At 39.8% G+C, this 20,391-nt stretch overlaps 1 protein-coding gene across 1 annotated transcript in view; it reads right to left on the reverse strand.

Moving 5' to 3' along the window:
* The window catches only part of rnf141 (ring finger protein 141), a 69,899-nt gene that overhangs the window by 46,424 nt on the left and 3,084 nt on the right, over positions 1-20,391 (reverse strand). The window contains exon 3 of the mRNA XM_051922064.1: positions 45-153. Coding sequence (XP_051778024.1) covers positions 45-153 — 109 coding nt within the window. The remainder of the gene's footprint in view (positions 1-44; positions 154-20,391) is intronic.

Below are 20,391 nucleotides of genomic sequence, written 5' to 3' on the forward strand. Positions count from 1 at the left end.
TAAGTGTTGCTGAATTTTGGTGAATCAGAAAGCTTTGTGCTTACCTTTGTACAAACTATTTTCACTGAAACTTTCCAAAGTGCAGAAGAGTCAGATCCAGGTTGAAGTTCAAACAACAGGTGCTTCACTTGACCAGCAACTAACTGAGAAGTGCTAGAAAAAAAAAATAAATTTGTAGTATCAAAATGTTCAAGACGCAAGTAACATAATCGGCAAAATGAATAAATCTGAAATATGTTTACAGTGATCCCTCGCTATATCGCGCTTCGCCTTTCGCGGCTTTACTCTATCGCGGATTTTATATGTAAGCATATTTAAATATATATCGCAGATTTTTTGCTGGTTCGCGGATTTCTGAGGACAATGGGTCTTTTAATTTCTCGTACATGCTTCCTCAGTTGGTCTGCCCAGTTGATTTCATACAAGGGACGCTATTGGCAGATGGCTGAGAAGCTACCCAACTTACTTTCTCTCTCTCTCTTGTGCTGACTTTCTCTGATCCTGACGTAGGGGGTGTGAGCAGGGGGGCTGTTCGCACACCTAGACGATACGGACGCTCGTCTAAAAATGCTGAAAGATTATCTTCACGTTGCTACCTTCTGTGTGCAGCTGCTTCGTGAAGCGACATGCTGCACGGTGCTTCGCATACTTAAAAGCTCAAAGGGCACGTACAGTAATCCCTCCTCCATCGCGGGGGTTGCGTTCCAGAGCCACCCGCGAAATAGGAAAATCCGCGAAGTAGAAACCATATGTTTATATGGTTATTTCTAGAATGTCATGCTTGGGTCACAGATTTGCGCAGAAACACAGGAGGTTGTAGAGAGACAGGAACGTTATTCAAACACTGCAAACAAACATTTGTCTCTTTTTCAAAAGTTTAAACTGTGCTCCATGACAAGACAGATGACAGTTCCGTCTCACAATTAAAAGAATGCAAACATATCTTCCTTTTCAAAGGAGTGCAAAGCAAGCAGTCAAAAAAAAAATCAATAGGGCTTTTTGGCTTTTAAGTATGCGAAGCACCGCCGGTACAAAGCTGTTGAAGGCGGCAGCTCACACCCCCTCTGTCAGGAGCAGAGAGAGAGAGAGAGAGAGAGACAGAAAAACAAAGTCAAAAATCAATACGTGCCCTTTGAGCTTTTAAGTATGTGAAGCACTGTGCAGCATGTCCTTCAGGAAGCAGCTGCACACAGCCCCCCTGCTCACACCCCCCCTACGTCAGCGCAAGAGAGAGAGAGAGAGAGAGAAAGTAAGTTGGGTAGTTTCTCAGCCATCTGCCAATAGCGTCCCTTGTATGAAATCAACTGGGCAAACCAACTGAGGAAGCATGTGCCAGAAATTAAAAGACCCATTGTCCGCAGAAACCCGCGAAGCAGCGAAAAATCCGCGATATATATTTAAATATGCTTACATATAAAATCCGCGATGGAGTGAAGCCGCGAAAGGCGAAGCGCGATATAGCGAGGGATCACTGTATTGATTTTTGACTTTGTTTTTCTCTGTCTCTCTCTCTCTCTCCCTGCTCCTGACGGAGGGGGTGTGAGCTGCCGCCTTCAACAGCTTTGTGCCGCGGTGCTTCGCATACTTAAAAGCCAAACAGCCCTATTGATTTGTTTGCTTTCCTCTCTGTTTCCTTTGAAGAGGAAGATATGTTTGCATTCTTTTAATTGTGAGACAGAACTGTCATCTCTGTCTTGTCATGGAGCACAGCTTAAACTTTTGAAAAAGAGACAAATGTTTGTTTGCAGTATTTGAATAATGTTCCTGTCTCTCTACAACCTCCTGTGTTTCTGCGCAAATCTGTGACCCAAGCATGACAATATAAAAATAACCATATAAACATATGGTTTCTACTTCGCAGATTTTCTTATTTCGCGGGTGGCTCTGGAACGCAACCCCTGCGATGGAGGAGGGATTACTGTACTCACTTTTTTACTCATAGAAGCCATTTTATTAGATTAATTTTCCTGCCCTTCCCATGTACCCGATTGTTCAGTCAATGACAATATTATATACACAGAAAATCACATTTAAAGGAGACAGTTACCAGCAGATTATGAGTTGTTGAGTTGAAAAAGAATGGGCAAGACTAAAGCTATATACGGCTTTAAATGTGGTAAGGCAGTAGAACAGATATTTTGGTACTAATTTGATAAAATTCCAAAAACACAACAGTACCAGCTTTTTATTGTATCAGTAGCACCAAGAATGTAGGTACTCCAATAATTAAAAGACTGCATGTAGACAAATTATTCTGGAATGTACAATAAAATATGAAAAAACTTTAATTAAAAACTACATATAAAAATTGCTACAACACCACATTAACACATCTCAAAAAGAAAAACAGCAGAAATCATAGCTGGAAATACTTTATTTGTGCAGGAGAACTTCAGGGCATGAGTGCATTACTGTAATTGTACTTGTTATTAAGGAAATAAAAAAGCAAAATTCACACACATGCTCAAATTATTGCCTCTTGTATCCTATTATTGAATAATAATTTCAGAAACAGTTGTGTAGTGAAAAGTCAAGCAAAATGACACCTTTTATTGGCTAACTAAAAAGATTATAATGTGCAAACTTTCAAGGCAACTCGGGCCCCTTCTTCAGCCTGAAGAAGGGGCCTGAGTTGCAATTTGTAATCTTTTTAGTTAGCCAATAAAAGGTGTCATTTTGCTTCACTTTCACTACATTTATAATGGCTAACAAGGTACAACACCCTAGTACTACAGAAACAGTTTTGTAAATGCTTTGAGAAGTGAAATAGCATTACTAATCAAATGGTGCGTCATTGTTTAACTTGTATTATTATGCATTTGTAAAAGGAAAAGAGAGCACTTTTAAATAGTATCCTATATAGTCTTGATAAATGAACAGAGGCTTTGAAATCATTCTCAGATTGTAATGAGCACTTCTACAAATGACCATTAGTCTAAGCATCCATCAACTTTCTAACTGGTGTATACAATTCACAGTCACGGAAGGAACCTCATACGCATCCACTGTTATGAATACAGAGCTGTGGGTGGACTGGCATCGCTAACAACAAGAAAACAGTAAGACAAGATTCAAACGGAGAGGCATTTGGCTTGTCTTCAACGACAATGACATAAGTTGCTTCATTGCATAACTCCAAAATAAAATGTATTTACTGTTTCAGTGCTGTATGGGGCAAGGTACATCTCCCTATTGATACATGTAACTATGTTAACAGAGTCTGTAACTGCCAAAACACGCAGTTAGTAGGACAAGAAAAACAGCATACTTTATTGCTAAATGCAAGTCAACAAACACTGAATTTATATCACTCATTTGCCTTCTGAAGGGAAACTACTATTCATTAATAAAACCCATAAGAAAAAGCACACATTCTATATATTGTAATGGTACATTCAAGAATATAACTCTGTCCCACAGTTATAATCTTATTAATTACATGTAACAACAACCCAAGTAATTTCATAATTCTGGATTTGTTTGATCACTCAAGTAAGAAACCATGTTAACAGCACAACAAAGGCCGTTTTACAGGAGTCCTGCAAAAAATAATTAACATAAACTTAAAAAGTTTGATTTCACAAAGTAAGCTCTAAAGTTAGGGCAAATATCCTAAATTATCTTGGAATTCACTAATTTAACAGCATATATAATAATGTTTAATTTTTTATATTTAGTATGGGTTTTAAAAAGTATTTTTCAGTTACTAGACAGAAAATGTCAGAGAATAAATTTAGAATGTGTACATGCCAAGACAAATCAGGTAGTTCACGATATATATTCTTTATAGATTCTATCCTATAATCACCCAATAATTATAAACCCCCATTTGTTGTTACACTGTTGGGGATTCATATTTCTGCTACACATTAAAATTCAGGTCTTGGATTGTATTTCAGTATTTATAGTTGGGTAACTACTTAAAGGATATACTAGACTTTAAAGCAGTATTTTAAACCTGCTGTTGCCGTTTGTATTTTATATTGTGTTACAGAAGAGGAACAATATTGTTAACTTCAGTAATAGAAGCATTTAATAAAAAGCTATTCAATGTAATTTCTGTATTTGCTGTGGTATCAAAAGGTATTGAGTATTGCAAAATTTCACTGGTATCATCAAATACAAAAATTCTGGTAACATGGAAAAAAAAAAACTAGTTGGAAGTTTCAAGCAGGTCTGTACTGGTAGGCACTAACCAGATCATCACAAAGATAAAATCTGACTTACTTTTTTTGGGCAAAATTCAAACAATAAATCTGAGAAACATGTGTTGGTATAACATAATCAATCAGTAGTCATTAAATTGTTAACACAAAAATGCTACTAGAGGTATAAGGCTTACCCTAAACCAGCTGTGCGCAACCTGCGGCCATACGGCCGCATGCGGCCGTGGGCAAGGACTTTGGCGGCCGTGGACGTGTATATTAAAGTGTACGTAATGGCGGCCGTGCAGGTGTAGGGTCTCTGGACTCCAGCGAGTAAGGGGTCTCAACGCCGCGGAATCTTTGTCGGCCGGGTCGGTATGGTGACGCCGAAAGCCGATTTGGACTCTGGGGTCTCTAGACTCCTGCAAGTGTAGAATCTCAAACACCGCAGAACCTTCCTTAGCCGGGTCGGTATGTTGACCAAAATGTTGCCCTTTATATATTCATCGAGGCCTAGGGACTCTCGAGCTTACTCCGCATTTCCTGGGAGAAATGGGGTGAGATGGTGCAGCGTGGATAAACAAATGGAAGTAGCATTCGATGTAGCACTGCCATCTCCTAATGGTCTCCAGCGAGTCCCCTGACTTTGCAAGTCTGTCTGCAAACATGCAAGAGCAAGGAAGCCATTAATGGCGATGTTTTCCAAACTTCCTGAAACAATTGCTGTAAAGGTTTTTTGTCCTATATGACGTTTCGTAGACATTTTTTTACATATGTAGACCAGTAAATTGAATATTGTCAGATATATCATACTCTGTTTTAATGTGTAATCTGTAAATTTTTACATAAATCATAAAACATTATTAAGTTTACTTGGACTTACTGGCGGCCGTTATTAAAGTAAAAAGTCTGTAGTGCGGCCGTTATTAAAGTAAAAAGTCTGTAGTGCGGCCGTCAATAGCGGAAAGGTTGCGCATGCCTGCCCTAAACAATCCATCCCATCATTAATACTACCCAGATGGACCAGTCAGGACTTACAAGGCTCAGTAAGTATTAAAAAGCTTCAAAACACAGTATAATAGGGTGACGCTACACTGTAAAAAGTGGATTTTAATTTCAGTGTAAAACTGTTAAACAGAGAAAGTAAAAAACTGTAAAATGTAAAACAGTAAAGCACTGTTTCAGTAGCTTCCCGGGTCCTCCCTGCGTGGAGTTTTCATGTTCTCACCATGTCTGCGTGGGTTTCCTCCGGGTGCTCCGGTTTCCTCCCACAGTTCAAAGACATACAGGTTAGGTGCATTGGTGATCCTAAATTGTCCCTAGTGTGTGCCCTGTGGTGGGCTGGCACCCTGCCCGGGGTTTGTTCCTGCCTTGCACCCTGTGCTGGTCTGAGATTGGCTCCAGCAGACCCCCGTGACCCTGTGTTAAAATATAGCGGGTTGGAGAATGACTGACTGACCGACTGTTTCAGTAACACAGAAATACTGAAATGAAACATACAGAGGTCAGGTAAGGGTGCATGCCCTGGCACAGTGCGTTGCCGCACCCACTACACGACAAAACAGCTTGGGATCCTGCTTGGCACCGCCCCGGCAGACACGTGGTCCGGTTCCACACTCTGGAAATGACCATCTACAGTATCTACTGTAGCCAGGTGTTATGTAGGCGTCCCCTTGGCCTGGTCCAGCCACTGTGGTCCTCAACAATAAGGATCCTGCGAGCCGGATCACCCTTGGGGAATCGCGCCATATGGCCATAGTGCCGTGACTGATGCTCCCTCACAATGCAGGTAATGTGCCTCATTTAGGACTCCATTAGCAACCGCTCATTCGACAAAGTCAAACCAGTGATACCCATGGATTCTCTGAAGAGACACAGTACTGAAGGAGTCCAGACTTCATCTCAGGTCACTGGATAGCGTCCATGTCTCGCAACCATATAGCAAGACAGGAAAGCACCAGGACTCTTAAAGACATGGACCTTCATCCTTTTGCATATATATTGGGACCGTCTCACACCTCTTTCCGGCGACCTCATGATCCCCCATGCTCTCCCAATCTGTCTACTTCCTTCATAGGAAGAGTCATCAGACATATGTCACTGCCGAGGTAAGTAAACCTCTCAGCAAGGTCGACACTCTCTCTGCAGATAGACATACTGTTGATGGCTGTGCTTAAGAGGTTATTAAAGGCCTGGATCTTGGTTTTATCCAGGACATTCACAAACCCAGACACTCAGGCTCCTCATTCAGTCTCTTGAGAGCCCCGATTAGAGCCTCCATTGACTCTGCAATGATTGATCTCCTTCACCGCACCACCAGTATTGGAGTACCAAGTCCAACGATGCGGCTCAGGGCGCTGGAACCAGGATCCAGCGATCCACAGCCCCTGACCATTTGCAAAGTCAAAGAACATGGAGACACTTTCAATACAGTCACCAGACTCATGGGGACTGACACAATCCTCATAGCTAGCCCTGTCAGTGCCAGTGGTTGCATTGAAGTCATCCATGACCAGAGGAGTGTCACTTTGCGGGCCACTGAGCAAAGTTGCAAATGAAATGTCTCCCTCACCAAGACATCACTCACCACAGTCGGAGTATACACTGAGGCAACAGATAAGGCACCCAGAGTGTGCTGTAATCGGAGTTTCATTATATACTTTTTGAAAGGAGTGACATCAGACACCATCGGAAGGAGCCGGCCCGCCACAGCTACAGCCATCAGAGCGACCAGACCAATAAAAGGTGTACCCACCTACAGAAAACTGCCCAGTCCCAGGTCTGCACACCTCAGAGAGTGCCACCACTGAAATACGGAGTTCACAAGGCTCCTCAACCAGCAGGGGAAGATGATCATCATGCCGGAGAGACAAGACTTTCCACACACATACCCGAACGGGCTGCCTCAAATTGGGACCAGAGCGTTGCCATTCAGCTGGCAATGTCTCAGCACCACACCAGTTCTGATCCCCAAACAGGTCTGACAGTTTTGACTCTTCTGGGGATGGGGCTCCCAAGGGCTTGCCCCCTTCCCCTTCATAATGCAAGCAGCCTTCTTACGGGTGGCTGCAACAGAGCTACTCCCCTAGCTTGCAGAAAGGAGTCCTATCTGTGGTTTCAGAGCTGTGTGAAGTTTTACGGTGGCTGGAGTGCCAATCCTGCCACCAACCCCCATGGTTTCCCCACAAGTTGGAGGACCGCTTGCAGGGCCGGATGTAGTTTATGTCATAAATGTAACCTGTAAAAAATGTATTCATTTTCTTTGAAAAAATGGTAATTACAGCACCAAAAAACAATATATATATATATATATATATATATATATATATATATATATATATAATATATTATTTATTTATATATATATTATTTATATTATATATATATATATATATATATATTCCATTTTTTTCACTAAATTAGCTGTTTAAAGAAAAGTTGATGTTTGTTGACCATGTGTGGTTTGCTGTAACATACTGTCACATGGTTACCAAGAATATATATTCTTTAGCTTTAAACAGCTACCTTACATTAATTTAACTCAAAATGATCACATGTATTTGTTTCATGTAGCCATTTCAAAAAATAAGTTTGTGTGGTTGCCATATAGAGTATGATGCAATGTTTCAGAACTTAAACATTTTCTGGATTCTTTTCTTGGCACAGATTTTTAAATTTGCATACAGTTAGGGTATTTCCATAAGGAAACATCCCCTTTAAGTATATTGTTTTCGTGGGGGGCTTAAAACAGGGTTAGCAGACTTATTTTTCCCCAAATGCTGAAGGTTTTTTGAGGTTGTGGCAGCTAATTTATGGTGTTTTTTTTTCCAATAAACTGGAAAACCTGTAGGACGCCATACACCGCAAAAGCCAACTTTATTTCACCCGACAGTATGCCATACCTACATTAAACATTGAATTTTTTCAAAGTATGAAATCAAATGGCACAAAGTGTTTGTTATTAATTGTTGCTATTTTATTGATGCAAACTGTATCCTGCTCTGTGCTTCTGAAAGCATTTCTGATGGTTTAATGATTGGCATATTTATTGCATGGCATGGATTTCAGCTTATGGTTAAAGGTTTGCTTCTATTCCAATATACTGTAAAGAAAAAGCAATTATTTATATAAAGTAGGGGTGGGCGGTATGACCAAAATTCTATATCACGGTATTTTTCTAAATTATCCCGGTTTCACGGTATTTGACGGTATTTTTTTTCCCATGCATGAGTGGATGTTAAACACATTTTCCACTGCAATTACTGGCTAAGAATAACCTATTCCACTGTCAAGAGCATTGTACAAAAAAATATTTTAATGTGCACACAAGTATTAATACAGGTTTGCATTGCCCCATAAAGTGATACTTTTCAAGGGGGTGGCACTAATGAAGAGAAGGAAATCACATTGCATGACAGATGCAGTCAAAATATAGAACCTTTTTATTTAACAAATTTTGCAAAAACTTAAATTATAATTTTGACAACATATTTTCAACCATCCAAAGAGGTATTTAGACTTAGGAAAATATCCAGAACTGCTTGTCAAAAGTTGTATTGCACTGAACATGTCTTAGAAAAGGAATAAATAAATATTTTTTGTAAAACAACTACACTTTCTGTTAATGTTAACAATCTCTGTCCACTGACACGTTAAAGTGACTTTTTAAACAACTTTACCATCATTAAACTGCATAATATTTAAACTAATAAATAATAACAATAAAATAAATAATTGTATTATTACTGATAGCTGCACTATTACTTCAAGGCTTCAAAAGCCCAGGTGCATTACACAGTATTCACCAAATTAAAATAAAATAAAACAAGTGCAATCTTGGTGATGACATCTTTACCAACTTAACTATCATTTAGGCAAACTGCATTAATATGGACCATGCTTCAAGCTAAGCTATATACATAAATAATACAACTGCAACTTGCATTTATAATTGTATTTGTGGTATAGCCCTACGGAATCGTATTAGGGCCACGGTGAAGAAAAAAAAAATACGGACACAGGGAAGAAAAAAAAAACTATACGTCGAGAATAAAGTCGACATTTCCACTTTATTCTCGCCGTTTATGTCGAGATTAAAGTCGACATTTCCACTCTATTCTCATAGTTTACTTTATAATTAAAGTAGAATGTCGTAAACTAAACGTCATCCTAAAATCAATGTTTAATTTACTACATTTTCTCAAACCCCGTCATAAGTTAATGTAGCACATTAAATGCTTTGTGTTGTGTTCCCCGACCCAGTTGTTAATCACTATGCTCCTTAAACTGACTTCCTCCGCACTAATAGACAGCGATCACCATACAGAATCCATTCACTGTATGATATTCCTGCTCTCTGAAAATTCAGAATTTATATCAAGTATTTATTTATATCAAGTATTTATCTTGGCATTCTAAATGTTCAGAGAGCATGAATATCATGGGAATGGATTCTGTGCGGCGATCGCTGCTGTTGCCTCCTCTTAGTGCAGAGGAAGTCAGTTTAAGAAGCTCGGGGAACACAACACAAAGCATTTACTGTGCTATATAACTTATGACGGGGTTTGAGAAAATCTAGTAAATCAAATATTCATTTTACGATGAAGTTTAGTTTACGATGTACTACTTTAATGACAAAGTACGAGAATAAAGTCAACATGTCGTCACAATATTACACAGTACCCAGGTACATTACACTGTATTGAAAAATAAAACAAGTACAACTTGGCTTGCAGTATTATCCAGTAGTATAAAAACAGTATTTACACATCTGACCTTTTAAAACTAAAGCATCTCCAGGCAACAGACGTGACTCCTTTTTTTCGGCTCTCTGTCCATTTTCATCGCGCGGCATACCTATGCTACCGCCCACTATTTGGTGGTGTAGCAATGAAAAAGAGCCCTAGTGCAACAAATCTGTGTTTAGTGGTGTAGCAGTGAAAAAGGTCCCCACTTGAACAGTTTCCCGCTATGCCACGTTCCGAACGTCGTTTAGGCAATTTAAACCGGTGTTGCGGTATAAGAAAAATCCATATCATAAAAAAAATAAACGGTTTTCAGTATGAACCGGTATACCGCCCAGCACTAATATAAAGGTGTATCACGAACATGAAAATGTCACCTTATTTTTTTTTTTACATTAAAATCCTGGCAAATACAGCTGCCATTTTTTAGCAGTAAATTTAATTTAACTTTTACAGTGTGCCATACACCTAAAAATATTGTATCCATATTTTTTACAGTAAAATTCTGGAAACCATAGCTGCCAGTGTTTTTTTTTAACCATACATGTAACTTTTTTTTTTGTAGCCTCCTTAGCATTAGACTCGAGCGTTACTTGGGCTGTGACAACCATGCTAAAAGTGTTAGTCCCAAGTGTCACTCGGGCAACTGTACAGATGTATCTTATGTAGGTGTTAGAACTGAGAATCACTTGGGCTGTAAAAGTACTGCCAGTGCTGCCATTCTTTGGAGAAATTATGTCTGAATGTAGGTTTTCACTAATTATGAAATTCAGTATCTGGACTGTACCAACAATGAAGACTTTGATGAGAATACTCATCCAACACTCAAAATTAAGAAAATTTGGGAGATACTATATACCAGATGATTGTAGTAAAAATTCAGAGTGTTTACATTCCAGACCACAATGTTAGCATCGAAAAAAGTCTCATGGCTTATAATGGCAGACTGTCGTGGATACAGTACATCGCGTCAAAAAGAGCATGATTTGGCATAAAGTACAGTGATCCCTCGCTATATCGCGCTTCGCCTTTCGCGGCTTCACTCCATCGCGGATTTTATATGTAAGCATATTTAAATATATATCGCGGATTTTTCGCTGCTTCGCGGGTTTCTGCGGACAATAGGTCTTTTAATTTCTGGTACATGCTTCCTCAGTTGGTTTGCCCAGTTGATTTCATACAAGGGACGCTATTGGCAGATGGCTGAGAACCTATCCAGCTTACTTTCTCTCTCTCTCTCTCTCTCTCTTGCGCTGACGTAGGGGGGTGTGAGCAGGGGGGCTGTGTGCAGCTGCTTCCTGAAGGACATGCTGCACGGAGCTTCGCATACTTAAAAGCTCAAAGGGCACGTATTGATTTTTTTTCTCTGTCTCTCTCTTCCTGCTCCTGACAGAGGGGGTGTGAGCTGCCGCCTTCAACAGCTTTGTACCGGCGGTGCTTCGCATACTTAAAAGCCAAAAAACCCTATTGATTTTTTTTTGACTGCTTGCTTTGCACTCCTTTGAAAAGGAAGATATGTTTGCATTCTTTTAATTGTGAGACTGAACTGTCATCTCTGTCTTGTCATGGAGCACAGTTTAAACTTTTGAAAAAGAGACAAATGTTTGTTTGCAGTGTTTGAATAACGTTCCTGTCTCTCTACAACCTCCTGTGTTTCTGCGCAAATCTGTGACCCAAGCATGACAATATAAAAATAACCATATAAACATATGGTTTCTACTTCGCGGATTTTCCTATTTCGCGGGTGGCTCTGGAACGCAACCCCCGCGATGGAGGAGGGATTACTGTAATATGAGCTTTGTGCATCTAAAACAGGATACATTTGGAATTTGGTTCTGTACACAGGGAAAGGGACAATGTTTGATCCGAAATACAATCAGTATGGCTGCAACATTGGTGACGACTTTGATAGATGCTCGGCTGGATCAAGGTTACTGTGTAACCATGGACAATTTTTATACTTCGCCAGAGCTATTTGACATCTTGATACAAAATGACTGACGCATATGGAACAGTCCCAAGTTTTTTGCATAGCTAAATTACAGCAAGGTGCACTAATAGCTTGGCAAAAGGGTACAAAATAGAAAAAAAACATTGGTGACGACTTTGATAGATGCTCGGCTGGATCAAGGTTACTGTGTAACCATGGACAATTTTTATACTTCGCCAGAGCTATTTGACATCTTGATACAAAATGACTGACGCATATGGAACAGTCCCAAGTTTTTTGCATAGCTAAATTACAGCAAGGTGCACTAATAGCTTGGCAAAAGGGTACAAAATAGAAAAAAAACAAATCCAACTCGTACCTGTGCAGTGTGCTGTTCAAAAACTGATAAATCTGGATAGAAAATCCAAAACTAAACATGCTATTATTGTCCTGACTGTTACACTTGATTGTGTCTTTCACCGTGCTTTAAGATTTACCACACAATGGACACATTTTGAGATTATATACTGTTTTGGCTTCATCAGTAGTATTCTTATTAGTTATTTGTTTTTGTTATAATTGTTCATTTCATATTATTTTTATTAGATACTTTATTAATCCCAAGGGGAAATTCACATTAATTATTAATCACTACTATTTTTATTTGTCTATTATACTTTTGAGATTTAATAAAAATGTAATCATACATCCCAAAAAAAGCAATGCTTTTTACATCTTTTTTTGGAATAAAATGCAATGCTAAGGAGGTTAAACAGTGTACCAACCAATAATTAACACAGTTCCGACCCTTAGTTATGGCTGCAGTGTTTTTGGCACACAGCTGATTTGGAAAAAGATGTTGACACCATAGTGACTCTTGTTAAAAATAATAAAATGAGTGATGCTGAATATTGATATTATTTTAAAACCAAACAAAGTCTATCAGTGATCTAATGAAAAGAAGCATACCCTAATCGTAAACTTCAATATTGTTATGCATACAAGAAAAGATCTTGTGACATATTTACAAGAGAAGGATAGATACAACTATTTATGCACCCACTGCTCCCTTGGAACACATATCCTGTATGGATGGGAACACTGGTGCTGAGGAAAGGTCTGTCTGAAATCCATCATTAATGATTCATAATCATAACTGTCTTAGCAGCAATGATCAAAATCTTTATCCTTCACTTTTTACTGCCAGGGCATCCTTTGGGATGAGACCCAATCTTTTATATAATCTGACAAAAACTCCAACTACATCTTCAGCTTCCCTCTTGGTTTTATCCCTCCCACTTTCATCTTAGTGTGCCTTTTCTCCCACTGTTTCACATTCCTAAACACTTTTGTCATTTTCTGCAAAGAATTCAGAATTCATCGACCTCTCAATCTGTGATGTGCCAAACATCCATGTTATCATTCTCACCTCCAATAATATAGCTTTGTTGCAAGTTCTGCTTTAATGGACTATGCCTCACTTTATTTTGGTGAGGGCAAATTCTGAACAGATGCAGCAAGGTCCAAAAGGGATAAAATGGGATAAGCTTTTAGGTGTGAAGGCAATTGAAGAGCAGTGGAACAGGTTAAAAAATGTAACTTTTTTTTTTGCCTTATACAATTTCTTGCATTAGGAATTTGTTAGTTTTCGCATACCCCTTGGGGTCAGAGCACAGGGTCAGCCATTGTACAGCGCCCCTGGAGCAATTACAGGTTAAGGGTCTTGCTCAAGGGCCCAGCAGAATAGTATGGTGTATGACAACATGAGGGCAATCATTAAGAAGGATATAAAGGAAGATAAAATGAAGTTAGAAAGGAATATTGCAGATAAGGTGAAAGATGACCCAAAGAGATTCTTAAAGTGGTTTGGTAGAAAATCAACAGTCAAGGAGGAGATAAAATGTACCAGAAATAGTAAAGGGGATTTAAAATACACAGACAGTGAAATAGCAGATGATGCTGATTGTTCAAATGCTATTACTGAACAGTCAGCACAGGTTCAGACAAGGGAGGGCATGTTTTACTAACATGTTGGAATTCTATGAAGAAGCTACAAAGGACACAAAGTGGGGCACAAGATAATGCTTATCTTGACTTTCAGAAAGCATTTGATATGGTCCCACATAAGAGGCTGAGCATCAAACTAAAAGAAGTGGTAGATCAGGGTTTAGTGAGTATATGGGTACAAAACTGCATCAAACACAGGAAGCAGAGGGTGATGGTGTAAGGAATTGGGTGAAGTGGGTGATGTCCTACAGGTGTCAGTGCTAGTGCTGCTCCGTATATAAACGTGTGTGTATAAATGATTTGGATAGGAATATTAGATATACAGTGCATCCGGAAAGTATTCACAGCACATCACTTTTTCCACATTTTGTTATGTTACAGCCTTATTCCAAAATGGATTAAATTCAATTTTTTCCTCAGAATTCTACACACAACACCCTATAATGACAAAGTGAAAATGTTTACTTGAGATTTTTGCAAATTTATTCAAAATAAAAAAATCGAGAAAGCACATGTACATAAATATTCACAGCCTTTGCCATGAAGCTCAAAATTGAGCTCAGGTGCATCCTGCTTCCCCTGATCATCCTTGAGATGTTTTTGCAGCTTAATTGGAGTCCACCTGTGGTAAATTCAGTTGACTGGACATGATTTGGAAAAGCACACACCTGTCTATATAAAGGTCCCACAGTTGACAGTTCATGTCAGAGAACAAACCAAGCATGAAGTCAAAGGAATTGTCTGTAGACCTCCGAGACAGGATTGTCTCGAGGCACAAATCTGGGGAAGGTTAAAGAAAAATTTCTGTTGCTTTGAAGGTCCCAATGAGCACAGTGGCCTCCATCATCCGTAAGTGGAAGAAGTTCAAAACCACCAGGACTCTTCCTAGAGCTGGCCGGCCATCTAAACTGAGCGATCGGGGGAGAAGGGCCTTAGTCAGGGAGGTGACCAAGAACCCGATGGTCACTCTGTCAGAGCTCCAGAGGTCCTCTGTGGAGAGAGGAGAACCTTCCAGAAGGACAACAATCTCTGCAGCAATCCACCAATCAGGCCTGTATGATAGAGTGGCCAGAAGGAAGCCACTCCTTAGTAAAAGGCACATGGCAGCCCGCCTGGAGTTTGCCAAAAGGCACCTGAAGGACTCTCACACCATGAGAAAGAAAATTCTCTGGTCTGATGAAACAAAGATTGAACTCTTTGGTGTGAATGCCAGGCGTCACGTTTGGAGGAAACCAGGCACCGCTCATCACCAGGCCAATACCATCCCTACAGTGAAGCATGGTGGTGGCAGCATCATACTGTGGGGATGTTTTTCAGCGGCAGGAACTGGGAGACTAGTCAGGATAAAGGGAAAGATGACTGCAGCAATGTACAGAGACTTCCTGGATGAAAACCTGCTCCACAGCGCTCAGACTGGGGCGACGGTTCATCTTTCAGCAGGACAACGACCCTAAGCACACAGCCAAGATATCAAAGGAGTGGCTTCAGGACAACTCTGTGAATATCCTTGAGTGGCCCAGCCAGAGCCCAGACTTGAATCTGATTGAACATCTCTGGAGAGATCTTAAAATGGCTGTGCACCGACGCTTCCCATCCAACCTGATGGAGCTTGAGAGGTGCTGCAAAGAGGAATGGGCTAAACTGGCCAAGGATAGGTGTGCCAAGCTTGTGGCATCATATTCAAAAAGACTTGAGGCTGTAACTGCTGCCAAAGGTGCATCCACAAAGTATTGAGCAAAGGCTGTGAATACTTATGTACATGTGATTTCTCAGTTTTTTTATTTTTAATAAATTTGCAAAAACCTCAAGTAAACTTTTTTCACGTTGTCATTATGGGGTGTTGTGTGTAGAATTCTGAGGAAAAATATTAATTTAATCCATTTTGGAATAAGGCTGTAACATAAAATGTGGAAAAAATGATGCGCTGTGAATACTTTCCGGATGCACTGTAACTGCAGGGTGTGACATATAAGGAAAGATTAAAAGAGCTGAACCTTTTCAGTTTAAGCAAAAAGATAAAGATGTGGCATGACAGATGTGTTCAAATTTATGAAAGGAATTAACAACACAGACCTACAGACACATGTAATTCGCTACCAAGAAGTGTGGTAGACCTAAGTCGTAGGACTTTATGGACCTTCAAAACTCAACTTGATGTTATTTTGGAGCAATTAACTGGATACGACTGGCAAGCTTTGTTTGGTTGAATGGCCTGTTCTTGTCTAAATCTTTCTGATGTTCTATTACATCAAGTTATTCCTCACACAGCTTACTCAGATTTCACCCTTCAATGGAAGAGTCTCCTTTAGAATTGAGTAAAGGACAGCTCCCAGAATTTCTTCCATGCAATCCTTACCCTTGCTATTACTGCTGTGCCTGAACATAAATCTGCACTCAACACTTTACCTAAGTAGCTTTCCCCAAAACAACTTAACTGCTTATATTTAAACTTACACATAGTACATCAGCATTCTAAACAAATATCCAGACAAGATAAATATATGGGTCTTTGAGGCAAAAACCTCAATCTCTCACCTTAGGTGTTTTCACATATAAGCCGAAAAGCACCTACTGGAATAGCTATGTCTGTCTGTCTGTCAATCCACATGAAGCATTGAACGATTTTTTTGAAATTCGGCACAATTATTCGTCATAGAAATCTGTCCCCCCCGTAGAACAATTTTGATGAAATTTGGCAGTTATTCTTCAAAGAAATTTATCAACAGCTTAAATTTTCTTTGATCTATCTCTAACTATTCTAGAAGTACAGTTTTGGAATTTCAAAAGCAACTCTATGAATCAGTTTATCATTTCAGTTTACTGTATATGGTGTATATTTTCCCCTTTTTTACTCATCCTCCAGTCACTTGGATCCCAAATGCACATGAGACAAATGTCAGAGAGGGCATATGCCATAAGCAGCTTATATAGCAGCACCCTTCTCCTGTTTTAGGTAAGTTAACCATGAAAGTACAAAACAGTTGTTTCTATGAAAATGACTTGGAAGAGGAAAGCAATTATGTAATCAATGAACTCACCGAACCAGTATTATCTGAATATTATTTTAAAGAACCGACATCATCAGTCTGCAGCTAAAAAGTGTTTGAACTAATTAATTACATAAGAAATGTTCTACTCCCCTAATTGATATAAAAATAGCATGGGTTTAAAAAGGGAATGGCAGAAGATATGCAAGCATAAGATCATAGCCACTGGGACTGCATGGTGATATACAGTTTCAATGATGTCAGAAAAGGCTGACTGTGTCGCAAATAGCAAGGGCATGGCAGGAATATAGTTTGCTCTGTGCTTAAAGAGTTACTTCGCGGTATGACGTACAAAAGACAGTGCTGGGGTTATAGTTTATTTGTAACAGAAGAGCTGCATTTGCCTTTGTGTATCTTCAGACTAGAATTAAACCTTTAACAGAAATGTTGCTTTTGGTATTAATGTTATACAATAAAGATGCTCCTTTCCAAGTACTTACTTATTTATACAGTAATCCCTCCTCCATCGCGGGGGTTACGTTCCAGAGCCACCCGCGAAATAAGAAAATCCGCGAAGTAGAAACCATATGTTTATATGGTTATTTTTATATTGTCATGCTTGGGTCACAGATTTGCGCAGAAACACAGGAGGTTGTAGAGAGACAGGAACATTATTCAAACACTGCAAACAAACATTTGTCTCTTTTTCAAAAGTTTAAACTGTGCTCCATGACAAGACAGAGATGACAGTTCTGTCTCACAATTCAAAGAATGCAAACATATCTTCCTCTTCAAAGGAGTGTGCGTCAAGAGCAGAGACTGTCATAAAGACATAGAAAGCAAACAAATCAATAGGGCTTTTAAGTATGCGAAGCACCGCCGGCACAAAGCTGTTGAAGGCGGCAGCTCACACCCCCTCCGTCAGGAGCAGGGAGACAGAGAAAAACAAACATGCAAAAATCAATACGTGCCCTTTGAGCTTTTAAGTATGCGAAGCACCGTGCAGCATGTCGCTTCACTAAGCAGCTGCACAGAAGGTAGCAACGTGAAGATAATCTTTCAGCATTTTTAGACGAGCGTCCATATCGTCTAGGTGTGCGAACAGCCCCCCTGCTCACACCCCCTACGTCAGTTTCAGAGAAAGCGCAAAAGAGAGAAAGAGAAAAGTAAGTTGGGTAGCTTCTCAGCCATCTGCCAATAGCGTCCCTTGTATGAAATCAACTGGGCAAACCAACTGAGGAAGCATGTACCAGAAATTAAAAGACCCATTTTCCTCAGAAATCCGCGATATATATTTAAATATGCTTACATATAAAATCCGCGATAGAGTGAAGCTGCGAAAGGCGAAGCGCGATATAGCGAGGGATTCACTGTATAATTTTAATGAATTAGTGGGTTTTAAATAATATTAATAGGTAGATGGAGAACTTATTTCAGTTGTTTTTCTCCTTTCATAGGGAAATATTAATATAGTTATTTAATACCATTATTGGTCATTTTGTACCAATAGTTATCTTTCTTTTGGTAACTATTGGGTATCACTCTGTTGGGCATACTTTCAAAAATGTTACATTTAACAAAATGAACAACAGTTAGTCTTACACTCTCCACAAACCTAAAAGTATCAATGAATGCCACTTTGACATCACTGGAACTAGAAACTTTTAGGCTACAACAAACCTATTTAAGCTATGTTTTTAACTACATGACATTGTAAAGTACTGTTTAAAAAGCATGTATTTTATGTAGTCTAATAACATATGAACTTGCATTCTATCATCGCTATTATTTTTCAATATAGCTCACTGTTACAAATATTTCATAAACAAAAAAGTGATAAGTAGCACTTTAATCAAGTAACTAAAATGTGAAATATTCCATCTTTCTTATCAGTTAGCCCTCTGGAGACTGAGGCATTAAGAAAGTTTACTGGTATGTTCCCTTCTATTTCCATTAATAAGTCAATGTTACTTTATCATATCTTCTTCTTCTTTCAGCTGCTCCCGTTAGGGGTTGCCACAGCGGATCATCTTCTTCCATATCTTTCTGTCCTCTGCATCTTGCTCTGTAACACCCATCACCTGCATGTCCTCTCTCACCACATCCATAAACCTTCTGTTAGGCCTTCCTCTTTTCCTGGCAGCTCTATCCTTAGCATCCTTCACCCAATATACCCAGCATCTCTCCTCTGCGCATGTCCAAACCAACGCAATCTCGCCTCTCTGACTTTGCCTCCCAACTGTCCAACTTGAGCTGACCCTCTATGTACTCATTTGTAATCCTATCCATCCTCGTCACACCCAGTGCAAATCTTAGCATCTTTAACTCTGCCACCTCCAGCTCTGTCTCCTGTTTTCTGGTCAGTGCCACCGTCTCCAACCCATATAACATAGCTGGTCTCACTATCATCCTGTAGACCTTCCCTTTCACTCTTGCTGATACCCGTCTGTCACAAATTACTCCTGACACTCTTCTCCACCCATTCCACTCTGCCTGCACTCTCTTTTTCACCTCTTTTCCACAATCCCCATTACTCTGTACTGTTGAACCCAAGTATTTAAACTCATCCACCTTTGCCAACTCTATTCCCTGCATCCTCACCATTCCACTGACCTCCCTCTCATTTACACACATGTATTCTGCCTTGTTACTACTGACCTTCATTCCTCTCCTCTCTAGAGCATATCTCCACCTCTCCAGGGTCTCCTCAACCTGCTCCCTACTATTGCTACAGATCACAATGTCATCAGCAAACATCATAGTCCATGGGGACTCCTGTCTAATCTCGTCTGTAAACATGTCCATCACCACTGCAAATAAGAAAGGGCTCAGAGCCGATCCCTGATGTAATCCCACCACCAACTTGAATGCATTCGTCACTCCTACCGCAGATCTCACCACTGTCACACTTCCCTTGTACATATCCTGTACAACTCTTACATACTTCTCTGCCACTCCCGACTTCCTCATACAATACCACAGCTCCTCTCGAGGCACCCTGTCATATGCTTTCTCTAGGTCCTAAAAGATGCAATGCAACTCCTTCTGGCCTTCTCTAAACTTCTCCATCAACATCCTCAGAGCAAACATTGCATCTGTGGTGCTCTTTCTTGGCATGAAACCATACTGCTGCTCACTAATCATCACCTCACTTCTTAACCTAGCTTCCGCTACTCTTTCCCATAACTTCATGCTGTGGCTCATCAATTTTATTCCCCTGTAGTTACTGCACTCCTGCACATCCCCCTTATTCTTAAATATTGGCACCAGTACACCACTTCTCCACTCCTCAGGCATCCTCTCACTTTCCAAGATTCCATTATACAATCTGGTTAAAAACTCCATTGCCATCTCTCCTAAACACCTCCATGCTTCCATAGGTATGTCATCTGGACCAACGGCTTTTCCATTTTTCATCCTCTTCATAGCTGTCCTTACTTCCTCTTTGCTAATCCGTTACACTTCCTGATTCACTATCTACACATCATCCAACCTCTTCTCTCTCTCGTTCTCTTTATTCATCAGCCTCTCAAAGTACTCTTTCCATCTGCTCAACACACTCTGCTTGCTTGTGAGTA

The sequence above is a fragment of the Erpetoichthys calabaricus genome, chromosome 2, assembly GCF_900747795.2.
Source record: "Erpetoichthys calabaricus chromosome 2, fErpCal1.3, whole genome shotgun sequence".
NCBI classification, from domain to species: Eukaryota; Metazoa; Chordata; class Cladistia; order Polypteriformes; family Polypteridae; genus Erpetoichthys; species Erpetoichthys calabaricus.